This window comes from Schistocerca piceifrons, chromosome 3 (assembly GCF_021461385.2).
Source record: "Schistocerca piceifrons isolate TAMUIC-IGC-003096 chromosome 3, iqSchPice1.1, whole genome shotgun sequence".
In the NCBI taxonomy this organism is placed as follows: domain Eukaryota; kingdom Metazoa; phylum Arthropoda; class Insecta; order Orthoptera; family Acrididae; genus Schistocerca; species Schistocerca piceifrons.
Window position 1 is genome coordinate 413,360,060 of NC_060140.1, and position 15,266 is coordinate 413,375,325.

The 15,266-nt window shown below is 43.2% G+C and overlaps 1 protein-coding gene across 1 annotated transcript in view; it reads left to right on the top strand.

The window, feature by feature from the left end:
- Window positions 1-955: 955 nt before the first annotated feature.
- LOC124788701 overlaps window positions 956-15,266 on the top strand; it is a 433,390-nt gene continuing 419,079 nt past the window's right edge. The window contains exon 1 of the mRNA XM_047255980.1: window positions 956-1,203. Within this exon, the coding sequence (XP_047111936.1) occupies window positions 956-1,203 (248 nt within the window). The remainder of the gene's footprint in view (window positions 1,204-15,266) is intronic.

Below are 15,266 nucleotides of genomic sequence, written 5' to 3' on the forward strand. Positions count from 1 at the left end.
ACTGCTGGCAAGGGGCAGTTCGACGCACCGCTTCGGAGGATACAGAGCTGTCACCCCAGCAGCCACGGTCAGACGCCTCTTCTAGCTGGCCGATCTCTTGCAGATGGACTTAGTATAGTCGACAAACGTCTTGACATTGTAGAACTGTTTTCTGTTATTATTTGTTATTTTATATTCGTGACGATCCGTAGATGGGATCGAGTTTATTGTTCTTTTGGAGATTTTTTTATAGTTTCGTTTTGGTGAGTCCAATAAATTGTTTTCGGACTTGTGTTTTCCGCATTTGTATTCGGCTAGCACAGATACTTCAGTGGCGACTAGTTGGTTTAAGAGTTTCCCGCACTTGTTCGGTTGTTGTCCGCTATGGAAAACGGTTTTCCAGGTATTGATGAACCCTCACCTCGAGTCATAGCGCTGTTGGAAAATATGCAACAAGCGAATGAGCTCAATATTCAGCATTTTCAGGCGATGTCTCCCCCACCCCCCTCCCTTTTGGGGTGCCTATGCAGGGGTGCCATTCAGCGTCCCCGCTTCTGGGGCTTCGTGCCGCACCCCTTGCTTTTCTCAAGTTCAACAAATCCGCTGAGCCTTGGGGCAACTACGTGGCTCGTTTGGAGCAATACTTTATTGGCCATGATGTCACTGGTGACGTTCTGCATCGCGCATTTTTTCTCATCTATTTGGGCCCAGAAGTTTATCACCTTCTACAACAGTTGCATTCCGATGCAAGTTCTTCTGTCAGAAGCTTCCCATGCAGTCATACGGGGAATGGGTTCCTATGCTGCAAGGTCTCTCCCGTAACTGTCGTTTTATCTGTGGCAACCCCCTTTACAAGGAGTGTTACGGTTCCGCAAGGCCCTGTTTTCCTCTACAGGATCCGGTCTGGTCGATGGTGTTCACCCGGAATCGTCCCTGGTGGGTCCCTGCCAGGGTCTCGCCATTCAGTGGCCGGGCTATGGCGGCAGTCACTCTCGACGAAGGCACGGTGTGCCGGAAGCACACCAACCAGCTTCGCCCTAGTGTGGTCCGCAGCCAGAGGCCGTCGGCCCTCGGGGATGACAGTGCTCCTCTCCTCGCCCGACCGCTGCCTCCGTCAAAGCCGCCGGTCACACCTCAGGCGGACCCTCCGGCAGCAGTCCCTACGTACATGGACGTCCCTGCGCCTGTGTCCGCCCCCGGTCTCCTAGCACCGACGGACCCAGGGCCCGACGTCGAGAAGAGCCTTCCACTCTCCCGTGCTGTGGCCACCCACTTCATACATTTTAGCGCCTACTGCATCGGCATCCCACTTCACGTCCAACCAGCAGCGGATGCCTGCATCACAGGGCGTATATCCTCCAGGAAAAGCTACGTCGTCTGTGTTGTCAACACAAATACGAGGGTCATTCGGAAAGTAGGGAATGATCGGTCGCGAAATGGACACTTCAGTGAAAATCCGATGAAGTTTTGCACAGATGTGTTAGGCAGTGTCTCTAGTATGCCTGTCGATTGCTTTACGTCGTTCTTTTTAGTTCTGAGCATACAGGGAGCACATTAAGATACCTAGAACAATAGTGTCTCCCGCCAAGTACGAGGGCCTGGTGAGAAAGTTCGCCTGAAGCTATGCAGCCAACATTACATAACTGTCATGCGTTTTCTTCTTCAAGACAATTCTCAGCCGCATTCTGCAGGGGCATTGAAGATGCTCCTGCATCGTTTTCAGTTGGAAATGTTTGATTAACCACAATACAGCCAGTAATTGTCTGCCTCTGATTTTCATCTCTGCTCACATGAGCCGCTAGCTATCAAGACAACATTTTACTACAGACAAAGAGCTGTAGGCCAGCGTAGAGAATTGGCGGAAAGCACTGGCGGCTGCCTTCTATAACGAGGGTATTGGAAAGCTGGTACGACGCTACGATAAACGTCTAAGTCGGATCGGCGACTATGGAGATAAGCAGCTGGAAGTTGTAGCTAGCTGTTGCAAATAAAACAGTTTTGAATTTCACTGTGGTTTCCATTTGGCGACCTATCGTTCTTTACTTTCCGAATAGCCCTCGTATTAACCGGCTGCCACAACACGAAACAACACCAGGTCTCCACCAACGGCCGCCAGGGACTGCTACCCGTTCGCGGAGCCTGCAGAACAGCTTCACCAGAGGTCGCAGCCAGCCCAGGAACTACTTTAATATGCCAGGCACGTGATCGCAAATAGTTCCGGCAGACACATCCGCCAAACTGGCTTTATAGTGCGGCGCACTGCCGGCAAAGGGCAGTTTGACGTTCCGCTTGGAAGTATACAGGGCTGCCACCCCGGCAGCCAAGGTCAGACGCCTCTTCTAGCCGGCCGATTTCTTGCAGTTGGACTTTGTATAGTCGATGAACGTCTTGACATTGTATAATTGTTTAATTGTAATCTCTTGCCGTGAAGAGACGGGTCTTTTCTATTATTATTTGTTATTTTGTATTGGTGAAGATCCGCAGTTCGGAACGAGTCTGTTGTTCTTATGAAGTTTATATTATTGTTTCGTTTTTGTTTTCGGACTTGTGTTTTCCGCATTTCTATTTTGCTAACGCAGATACTTCACATCATTTCGACGGGCCTTGTATACATTGTCTGACACAAACGAAGCCTCCGCCCGACTGAGGGGCCGGCGGAAATGGAGGGAAGAGATATCACATGACTCTGCAATGAAGCGTTAGACCTTGAGGCTCGCGCTGTTTATCCGTTAAAAAGTCAGTCCGGCTATTTTTATGCCAAGTACCGTATGTGTGGCAATTTAGAGTCTCATAAAGGAAACGGATAACAATGCTCCGATTATTGAACGCTGCATAAAGACTTCTTACAAACCGACCAAGCAGATCAAAGAATGTCTCAGTTCAGCAAAGAACAAAAGGGACTCGCCGTGTCTGGAGTATAGTGCATACCAAGTACAATAGGAAAAGCCTACGTTGGAATAACTGGACGATCCATCAATACCAGAATCAACGAAAGTAACAGCAGTGCAAAATGGGACAGGTGGAGACAGCTGCCGTGGCGGAACATACTCTGTGCGAAACCGTGCTGTTTCTTCTCGTGTGTGTGCGGCGTGTGTGTAACACTTGCACGATGTGACACTTGTACAGAGAGGGAATGTGATGACATTTGCACGGAGCCCAGGAGACTGTATGTAGTAGAGAGTGTGTTCCACAAGTAGGATACACTGGCCATCACGCCGCTACCTGCGACGTACTCTGGGGAAAGCCAAAGCCCATTTCTGCGCAAAGTTCCCTGTTCTCGCATCAGTTCGTAGTGTGCGTGGCTTTCTTCCAGAGTTCAATACTGCAGTTGACCTCTGACTGGCAAGTAGTGTTCCGTATTTTAGTGCTGAGATAATGTAGTTCACTGATTTACAACTGGTATCAATATTTAGTGGACTATACAAACAAACAATAAATGACTTACTGCCGTTATATAAACTTTAAAAAGGGTAATGCAAAGGCAGACCACCCAAAAAATAGCACAGTTTGTATTTCAGATGAAGCGGCAAATAAAGTGAAAACGTTTTGTCAGCGCAAAGAAGCGAGCAAAATAAACAGAACTGGCAGTTTCATCAGTTTATGTTGAAGAAAAAGGCAAGTTCTTCAATCGAGGCTACGACTAAGTTAGATCGTTACCACCGCACAGAAGTGCGAAACAATCTTTACATCGTACTGGGCGAAAATATATGGGAACTACACAAGATACCAACGATTCTGCAAGAATATTCTTCCAACAAAATAATTTACTGATGAATGATGGCAGCAATTTTTTACTTGCAAATAATAACAGGGGACCGAATGACACAATACTAGTGTTTGCCAGCGAAAAGGGAAAAGCGTCTTTATCAAACTCAGAATCCTTCTTTATGGATGGATCGTTCAAGAGTTCGTGCAAGCAGTTTGAACAGTTGTCTATACTGCAAAACCGACCTTAGTAGCGACTGGGAGGAAACAAACACCATTCCAGTTGTTTACGCTTTTAAAACCAACGTTCCTGGATAGAACCCTGCATCTCTGATTATGGATTTCGAAATTGCCATCGTCCAAGCAGCCAACAGTTTGTTTCCTGGAACAGAGATTACTGGTTGCGATTTCCACTTTAATCAATGTTTGTGGAAACGTAAGAATCTGTTCTGCTTTCGCACATCTTCAATTGAAATGTTGGATGATGGGTGTCTGTGTATTCAGGAGAAAACTGAAAGATTCAGGACTTTTATGACTATTTTGTGGCCTAGTGGTTCGATAAAGAACATATGTCAAGAGAAATGTGGAATTACAGTGGAAAGCGCCATCACACTATTAACGTCTCAGAAGCATGGAACTGAAGAATAAATATCTTAAAATCAAAAGTTCATCCGAATGTTTACTCATTAATGAAAAATCTTCGAGAAGATGCAGAGTACCGCGGCTATCAATTCGACTGCCTAATGTTAAACTTTGATGGGAAAAGGTGGAAAACGTCAGGACTGAAGACTGACGAAACAACTACAAACGCTTTAAAGAAACATGAAACTGTGAACTTTGTAACCTCCCAGCAGTTATTGATTAATGGAAATGGGACCCAAGTGTAACCTCCTCATACAAAAAATGTTAAATAATAATGAAAAATGGAGCCAAGCGTAACCTCCTAACAGAAATAATAATATCTGGTAAATTTTATAAGGACAGCGGCGCTGACCTTCGGCCCTGTATTCTGAATAAAAAAGCAAAAATTCTTACCTCAATAAAAGACTGCAAATATATCTGCTCTTAATTATACATTCTTCGACACAGCTTCGTGCAATGCTGGCGTATATATATTTTTTGATTCTTGGAAGTAATGATAATGCATTGGAGATAGAAATGAATGCTTTTCTTTAAAATAGTTACTTTATATTATAAAAATTATTATTGGGGCATTTTTTCTGAACAAATTAAATTACAATTAACATACATTATTAATTATGCGCAAGGCTGCTTCTTTACCTTCTACAACAATACTCATCCTCCAGAACCCTGACCAGAGTCGCGCGCAGAGCACACAGCCGATGCATGCCGACTCCCGCAGACTACTACTGTCCACTCGCTACTGTATCCGACCGACTACAACTGTCGACTCGCTTCTACTGTATCCGACCGACTACAACTGTCGACTCGCGCAGACTAGCGCAGACTCGCGACAAGCAACAACTAACAATAAACTACTCTCTGGTCAGAGATTCTGTCATGCTTCGCCCATCGCCGGCGAAGCATACTCCTTACAACTTAAAATCCTTTTTGACTCACGTGGCCTACGCACAGAAGTTATAATGAAGAAAAAAAAACGTCACAATCATTGGGAAATTTATAAATATTGAAAAATACTTTAACGTAATCATTGGCAATCTTGTCAATATCGTAAGTGAACTTAATGGGGCGGAAAGAGACTACCTCTTCATGCTGTTCCCTGGAAACAACACAAAATCGGCTAAATGTCTCCTGATATTTGTAAAATGTTCCCTAATGAAGACTGACAAGACTATCTCATGGGCCAAGCCTTTTCGAGGGAACAATAACAGCATTGGTCTTGAGAGGTTCTGAGAATCAAAATCTGTGTGGGCGGACACCGAGTACAAAATCTTTGCAGCGGAAACGTAGACAAATGACATGCAATTAAATCCACAGTTTCTCCTCCCGTTAGAAGGAGAGCAAACCAGCACGAAACTGGTAAAGACAAAATAAATTATCATCAAAGTAATGGCAGGTCGAAGTTATGCAACCTTTCAACATATGTTAACTAATTTCTAGTAATACATGTCGTAGACTAGAGTAGGCCTGTTACGGATGCGGCTAGGCGAACAAGAGTGATCACGCTCCTTTGCCACTTGGGTTGTGAGCGCCCGCGGTAAACTAGGACGGTGAGACGTAGTTACGCAGTGCAACAAGGTCGACCGGTAGCGCAGGAGAAGTGCAATGTGCTGCCATCAGAGGAGTGACGATCATTACGTCCGGTGTAGTCTTAGATACGAGCATGCAGTATATAGGGCGCAGTGCTTAAAGGAAGACTCCACATAAAAATTTAACTGTCCTTCTACTTCGCCGATAGCAACCGAATTTTAAAATCGTGTGTATTAAGTAATGTTGTAGCAATACTCAAGTATCGAGGTCCATAACTTTTTTTGAATTCCGAATGTGATTTTAATGGTATTCTTGAAAACCAACTTTTGGTACTCGCACTACAATTTTCGCATGCCAGATTTTTGCAGGAACACTCACAAGACATACGTCAACGGTTTTGTGCTTTCATTGTATGAGAAATATTGATAATTTGTTATCAGTGTTTATTTCAAATATCAGCCTTAAATTTCCTTTAATCATAGGTACACAAATGTGATGGTAAAATAAACAAATTACATTTTCGATAACATTAATGCATAGAAGAAAGAAAACACATCAGGTCCACTTCCTGCGAAAATTTCATTCAGACTGGTTTATATTTATGTTAAAAAATTTGACATTGGGCTTAGATAAACAAACTTGTGGTAAAACGGATTTTAACGTTTTGTCAAAAAATGAATGCTACTGCAGGACACATACCCACGAAACTTCACTGGCACCATAAAGTTTTCCCGCCCTGCTTATATGAGACTTCTTCTTGTAATTTCAATATCATTGTAGGCTTTTTCTTGAATTTTCTGAAAAAAAAATCTCTCACAGTCTTTTTGACGAAGTACATGGGTAGAGATATTTGACTGCATGCCAATGCCTATTTCCATGGAGCTTTTTGATTATACTGAACAGGATCTCAGTGTATTCCCTAAATTTATATTTGCCGGCCGAAGTGGCCGAGCAGTTCTAGGCGCTCCAGTCTGGAACCGCGCGACCGCTACGGTCGCAGGTTCGAATCCTGCATCGGGCATGGATGTGTGTGATGTCCTTAGGTTAGTTAGGTTTAAGTAGTTCTAAGTTCTAGGGGACTGATGACCTCAGAAGTTAAGTCCCATAGTGCTCAGAACCATTTGAACCATTTTTTAAAATTTATATTTACACAGTCAACAGGCAAATTAATTGATTCCAAACGACTGGCAGCAGTTGTTTCGCTTCAGTTTTCCTGAGAATCTTCCAACTTGTTTTTCCCAGCTTGAGTTTACACCAAGTTCGGAATAAAGATGGTTCGGTTTCTTGGTGATATAAATCAAAAATTATCTTTGGTCTCTTTCCGTGTACCACAGCCCCTTACGGAGATCGTATTTCTAACATTTCTTAGACGTACTTGTTATTCGAATACAGCCAAATCATTTTGGGATCTAAGAGTAAACACTCTAAAGATGTGAAATAGCCATAAATTTCTTTTTAAAAAATTGAAGTTTTATGTAGTTTCTCCTCACAAAATGGAGGGTAGCTGTTTTCAAAGGGATGAAAGGTAGCGTGATGGTCGGTTAAGGAACTTCAAAGCGGTCAGACCCATCAATGTCAACATATCTGTGCAGGGTGCCCAGTCTATATGTGTATTGTATGCAATGGTGTCTTGATATGCTTAGTGTTCTATTAATGTGCTTCAAAACTTTGAAAATTACAAAAACATTCAGTTTACAACATTTCAATAGACTCCATGCAAAATATTACGGACACTTGGAAAGTGAACATGGTGAAGCCGATGTGCCTAGCACTGTCAAAGGTTCACCGTACATTGCTTGTGGCGGACTGGAGTCGGAATCGAGGCTGGAAGTTATAGGTACATGTCGAGCCAACGCCTAGGGCTTATCCCTGATCATTACCCCTGTGGTTCTCACCTTGCTGTCTACAGTGGTCGTTCAATGCAGCACGGAAATCCAGATCCGTTTGAGCAGAAGCTTCCGTCTTTCTTGTAGAAGTTATTGTCGTGTTTGATGATTTTTATGGCTTTCCTGAATAGGTGGGCTTGGTAGCCCTTCTCCACAGCAAGAACCTCCATATCGGCAAATTTAAATATGTGGTCGGTTGTAATGTAACATGTGTTACTCGAGTGAATGACCTATGGTCCACCGAGGCCGTTCACACTGGTGAAAAATGGCATAAACGCTCATGTCCAGTAAGTGCTACTGCGCTCACCACGCCGCGCCTTGCCCCTACATGTTACGCACCATCTGCACAGGTCACAGATTGGGGTGCACATTGTGGACTTTCCCCACTACATACAGTGTTTAAAAGAGACACGGCCATCTTTCACCAGCGTGAGGGGCCTCGGTGGAACAAAGGTCATTCTTACGAGCAACACATGTTACATTACAACCGTCCACATATTCAAATTTGCCGACATGGAGGTTCTCGCTTTGGAGAAGGGCTACCAAGCCTACCTATTCAGGAAAGCCATAAATATGCTCAGACACGACAATAACTTCTACAAGAAAGACAGAAGCCTCTGCTCAAACTGATCTGGATTTCCGTGTTGCAGTGAACGACCATTGTAGACAGCAAGGCAAGAACCACACGGGTAATGATCAGGGACAAGGCATTGGGCGTTGGCGCGACATGGAACTGTAACTTCCAGCCGCGTGCTCGACTCCAGTCCGCCAAGAGCAACATGGGTGAACCTTTGAAAGTGATAGGCACTCGTGCGGGTGAAACGTCAGGAAAATCGTTAAACACATGGCAGCCAAGAGCCCGAGACAGAAGCCAAAAGCAGTATCTTTGTGCTAAGTTTGAACAGTCCGTCGCAGATCATTACACACTGCATCAGTATGGTGTAGTGACTTTGTTCTATCGAAAAACTATTTGCCACATCTATCCTAACGATTTTCCGGAAGGTAGGGGCTTTTCATTGATATTGAAAGAGTAAGGAACTGAGGATATTTCCACTGGCAAGGTATATGCAATAAATAACCGTATTAGCATTAATACTAAACTCACAGAAATATCACACACTTTCAAACAAGTACAAACATTATTTATTTTCTTTGTGAGTGTTAAAAACATATAAAATGAGCGGAAGAACTTTAACGACTACTATGCTACATATATCGCAAGTAAGAAGAGTCCCATTGGGCGAGGCTACAAGTAAAAGGAGAAAATATCTATGCTTGGATGCAATATTACTTTTTTGCCTCAAACAGAAGATAGACTGAGGAGCAGCAACGTGGCATTTTTGGCTAATAGCAGAGTAAGCTACCGAGGATGTTCGATCTCCTGGTTTACTCCACCAAGCGACACAGTTGGTGCACAGAGAACAACAGTACGATGTCCTAGTGAAAGAAACGTACTTCATAGAAAACAACCGATGTTAAATTTATGGAAGGAAAAGTAAAACTAAGACATTAACAAGGAGAAAAACGACGCTGGCGAAGTTACACGAAGTATAGAATAATGTCACTTGGCTGTAGAACTATTATATACGGTGAGTTGCGTAAGACGTAACATCCCTTTTATTTCGTAAACGGCTACACATATCGAAACGCAGTTTACGGCAAATGTTAGAGCGCCGAGTAGCACGTATGGTTTTGTTTGATTAATGGTTTTAGCGCCGGTATCGACTGAGATTTTGAAGTAAATAGGTTTTAGGATTTTCTAATTTGAACTGTACACTTTTCATAACAGCACTCAACAGCTCTTGAGAGGACAACTACAGTGATACAGCGTTTGTTAATGTTGACGTTGAAACCTGTCGTAAAAAATTCGAGAAATGTTCTAGAATGTGCAAACACTGCCAAACAGGCGTCTCGGACGAGGTGTGTAGTGCGGGGTAGCCGCGCGGTTTGGGCGCCTTGTCACGGTCCGCGCGGCTCCTCCCGTCAGAGGTTCGAGTCCTCCCTCGGGCATGGGTGTGTGTGTTGTCTTTAGCGTAAGTTAGTTTAAGTTAGAATAAGTAGTGTGTAAGCTTAGCGACTGATGACCTCAGTAGTTTGGTTCCGTAATACCTTACCACAAATTTCCAAATATCCAGGTGTGTAGTTATTTACCGAAAGGTAGGCCTACGCTACGAGAATAAAGCTTTATTTCCAATTGATCTAGATGGAGATTCACCTACGAATGTTGTATATGAAAATAAGCCAAAGGTTAGAATCTAGCGTATCACAAATGGCTTAGGAGAACTATTTCACACTTGTGTATTCTCTAGGATTTACGTGAGCTGAAACAGAGAAATCAACTATTCATTTTTCAAAAAAAAAGATGTCTTGTACGCTGAAAAAAAGCAACTACTGTATTAGACATCTAAAAGTTAGAACGAAGATTGACGTATCTTTTCCTGTAAGTGGCTGTGTGCTTCTTAGAGGTAAAATACATGCTGTCGGACAACTGACCCTACCTACACTATTCTAAATTATATCATATGGGATACATTCGTTGACTTAAACATTTTATTAAAAGTGCTTTCGCGACCACCTAAGCACCGCAGAATAAATCTTACTCTTAACGAAACTACGTTTCACGCTGAACAGAAGCGCATAATGACAGTGTTACCAGCTTCGTTCAATACACGCTGTCCTTTATCCTTTATTTAAATATCTGTTCAAACGGTTGACCATGGACTTAAACATCTGTTCAAACTGTTTACCATGGAATGAAAGGCACATTAGCAATCGTTGTTCGATAGAACAACGAACAGATGTAATTACAGTGATTATAGTGGATGATATGGCATAGCATGCACTGGCGAATCGACGGCACATATCGTCAGGTGTAGTTGGGGCTTCGTCATAGACTGCCTCTTTGAGTGCTCCTCAAAGAAAGAAATCAAGATGAGTGAAATCGGCGGACCTCACAGGCCATTCTACAATAGAATTTCGTCCTATCCAATGTCCAGGAAAGTCCTCATTCAATAATTGCGTTGCAACATGGAACGAGTGAACTGAACACTCTTCGTGTTGCAGCCGCAGACACTCTCAAATATCCAGTGGCACTTCTTCTAGAAAAAACGCTGAATGTTCGTCAGAAAGTGAGAATACGAATATCCATTTAGAACACCTGAGATCAAGTTAGATCCCACAATGTAATTTCCTATGATTGCGCACCATTCGTTTACGCTGCACGGCGGTTGATGTTGCACTTGACAAAGCCAGCCTGGATTTTCGGCCTGCATGTTATGCAAATTTACATTCGCGTGGTTAGTAAACGTTGCTTCATCCGTGAAGAGCACGAGTTGGAAAAATGTAGGGTCGTCTCTCAGTTGCTGAAGGGCAAACCGACAAAATTCTGTACGACGTTCAAAATCACGGTCGTCCCGTGCGAATTGGTATGGGTGGAGGTTATACTTAACAGCCGAACTAAGTTAATAATTGGCTCCTTCTACCGACCCCCAGACTCCGATGATATAGTTGCTGAACAGTTCAGAGAAAATTTGAGTCTCGTAACAAATAAATACCCCACTCATACGGTTATAGTTGGTGGGGACTTCAACCTTCCCTCGATATGTTGGCAAAAATACTTGTTCAAAACCGGTGGTAGGCAGAAAACATCTTCCGAGATTGTCCTAAATGCTTTCTCAAAAAATTATTTCGAGCAGTTAGTCCACGAACCCACGCGAATTGTAAATGGTTGCGAAAACACACTTGACCTCTTAGCCACAAACAATCCAGAGCTGATAGAGAGCATCATGACTGATACAGGGATTAGTGATCACAAGGTCGTTGTAGCTAGGTTCAATACCGTTTCTTCCAAATCCACCACAAACAAACGCAAAATAATTTTATTTAAAAAAGCGGATAAAGTGTCACTAGAAGCTTTACTAAGAGACAATCTCCATTCCTTCCCAACTGACTATGCAAATGTAGACGAGATGTGGCTCAAATTCAAAGATATAATAGCAACAGCAATTGAGAGATTCATACCTCATAAATTGGTAAGAGATGGAACTGATCCCCCATGGTACACAAAACAGGTCCGAACGCTGTTGCAGAGGCAACGGAAAAAACATGCGAAGTTTAGAAGAACGCAAAATCCCGAAGTTTGGCTAAAATTTACAGACGCGTGAAATTTGGCACGGACTTCAACTCGAGATGCCTTTCATAGGTTCCACAACGAAACATTGTCTCGAAATTTGGTAGAAAATCCGAAGAAATTCTGGTCGTATGTAAAGTACATAAGCGGCAAGACGCAGTCAATACCTTCGCTGCGCAGTGCCGATGGTACTGTTACCGACGACTGTGCCGCTAAAGCGGAGTTATTGAACGCAGTTTTCCGAAATTCCTTCACCAGGGAAGACGAATGGAATATTCCAGAATTTGAAACACGAACAGCTGCTAGCATGAGTTTCTTAGAAGTAGATACCTTAGGGGTTGCGAAGCAACTCAAATCGCTTGATACGGGCAAGTCTTCAGGTCCAGATTGTATACCGATTAGGTTCCTTTCAGATTACGCTGATACAATAGCTCCCTACTTAGCAATCATATACAACCGCTCGCTCACCGATAGATCTGTACCTACAGATTGGAAAATTGCGCAGGTCGCACCAGTGTTTAAGAAGGGTAGTAGGAGTAATCCATCGAACTACAGACCTATAACATTGACGTCGGTTTGCAGTAGGGTTTTGGAGCATATACTGTATTCAAACATTATGAATCACCTCGAAGGGAACGATCTATTGATACGTAATCAGCATGGTTTCAGAAAACATCGTTCTTGTGCAGCGCAGCTAGCTCTTTATTCGCACGAAGTAATGGCCGCTATCTACAGGGGATCTCAAGTTGATTCCGTATTTCTAGATTTCCGGAAAGCTTTTGACACAGTTCCTCACAAGCGACTTCTAATCAAGCTGCGGGCCTATGGGGTATCGTCTCAGTTGTGCGACTGTATTCGTGATTTCCTGTCAGGAAGGTCGCAGTTCGTAGTAATAGACGGCAAATCATCGAGTAAAACTGAAGTGATATCAGGTGTACCCCAGGGAAGCGTCCTGGGACCTCTGCTGTTCCTGAACTGTATAAACGACCTGGGTGAGCAATCTGAGCAGTTCCCTTAGTTTGTTCGCAGATGATGCTGTAATTTACCGTCTAGTAAGGTCATCCGAAGACCAGTATCAGTTGCAAAGCGATTTAGAAAAGATTGCAGTATGGTGTGGCAGGTGGCAGTTGACGCTAAATAACGAAAAGTGTGAGGTGATCCACATGAGTTCCAAAAGAAATCCGTTGGAATTCGATTACTCGATAAATAGTACAATTCTCAAGGCTGTCAATTCAACTAAGTACCTGGGTGTAAAAATTACGAACAACTTCAGTTGGAAGGACCACATAGATAATATTGTGGGGAAGGCGAGCCAAAGGTTGCGTTTCATTGGCAGGACACTTAGAAGATGCAACAAGTCTAATAAAGAGACAGCTTACACTACACTCGTTCGTCGTCTGTTAGAATATTGCTGCGCGGTGTGGGATCCTTACCAGGTGGTATTGACGGAGGACGTCGAAAGGGTGCAAAAAAGGGCAGCTCGTTTTGTATTATCACGTAATAGGCGAGAAAATGTGGCAGATATGACACGCGAATTAGGATGGAAGTCATTAAAGCAAAGACGTTTTTCGTCGCGGCGAGATCTATTTACGAAATTTCAGTCACCAACTTTCTCTTCCGAATGCGAAAATATTTTGTTGAGCCCAACCTACATAGGTAGGAATGATCATCAAAATAAAATAAGAGAAATCAGAGCTCGAACAGAAAAGTTTAGGTGTTCGTTTTTCCCGCGCGCTGTTCGGGAGTGGAATGGTAGAGAGATAGTATGATTGTGGTTCGATGAACCCTCTGCCAATTGCAGAGTAGTCATGTAGATGTAGACGTAGATGTAGCGACAGATGTTAGGGATGGAAATTCTGTCGGTGCAAGATGCGAATGACACTTGTCTGGCTGATTCCACATTCCTTGAAACATGTCTCGCATCACTGTGCGGATCCATTAGCATCGTAGCTAGAACAGCTTCTTCGTGTTCTCTGTCAGTTGCAGTCTGCTTTCTTGTATTTTTTTGACGTTGAAGCAGCCTTGCCGCTCTAGCGTCTTAATAATTCGTGCAATTGCTTGCCAATCTGGATAGATAGCTCTATGCCACCGCACTCTTTTTACTCCAGTTCTTGCCCATTCTCTGCATCAAAGCAACACATGCAGATTCTCCTCATTGGTGTACACGTCTGCACGCAACGAATGCTGATGCAGAAATGAGCAGCCTGCAGTGCAGACAAGTAAACAGGCAAATGTGTTGACGTTATGACACAGCGTAGCACGAGAGCTCTGCTTTTCGGTGTTTGCAAATGGCATCGTACTCTTAAGTTTTCTCGACGTTTTTACGGCAGGTTTTAGTGTCAACATTAACGAAGGCTAAATAACTGTAATCGTCTTCTCAAGAGCTATCGAACGCAGTTATAAAAAGTATACATTTCCATTTAAAAATGCGTACTTACTTAAATATCACCGTTGGTACCAGCGCAAAATCATTAACAAAACAAAGCAATACGGCTCCTAAAAGCTCTAACATTTGCCGAAAACCGCATATCGGTATGTGTGAGAGTTCACGAAATAGAAGGGGTGTTGCTTCTGTCGTGACTCACCCTGTTTGTGGTAAGAATATTACCAGCTTCCACCAGATTTTCGAGAACGTCTGAATTTGCGTCTCAGTAGCACGACTGAAGCGACTGTTTCACCAGGAACATTCGTTGAGTCTTCTTCCTCAGACGCCCTAAATAAACGGCAGCTCAACAAACTGTTTTCCTGAGTTCCATTACTGAGAATCACAACCAAGACTCTGAAGTATGTGGTACTCGTTTTCACTATTTCGATTGGAAAATGTTTCAGATTGAAGTAGTGATGTTCTTGACGATCCATAGCGATTACTGGAGAGGTTCTAGTGGAACTCGTGCTCTGAGGGTTGCGTACAAATTTGGTTATTTACATAGACAGCTCATCCGCAGGTTTTGGTGAACGAGTTTGCGAGTGTCAAAATATGTCAGATAAATGGCCACTTCTTTCAGTTACATTGACTTAGAAGTTTAAATTTTTTACTCCTGCGAGAGATCATAGACCTTAGTATTTGAGATAAATTTTATACCTCTACCAGTTCCTGAGGAAACGGAGTGTTAACTGACGGACAGACACACAGACAACAAAGTGATCCTTTAAAGGTTTTTTTACCGATTGAGGTACGGAATCCTAGAAAAGGTCGATAAAACTTACCACTGCATCATCGACAAGTGTTACTTACAAGGGGGGGGGGGGGGGGGGGGCACGACATTTGGAATGCGGATTTACTGTAACTAAATACGAACAATTTTGAAGACACGGACAAGCATACATTTTCAGTATCACTTTATGCACTTGGTCGTTTACTAGTCGATAGTTATGAAGATTATATTATTTGTGAT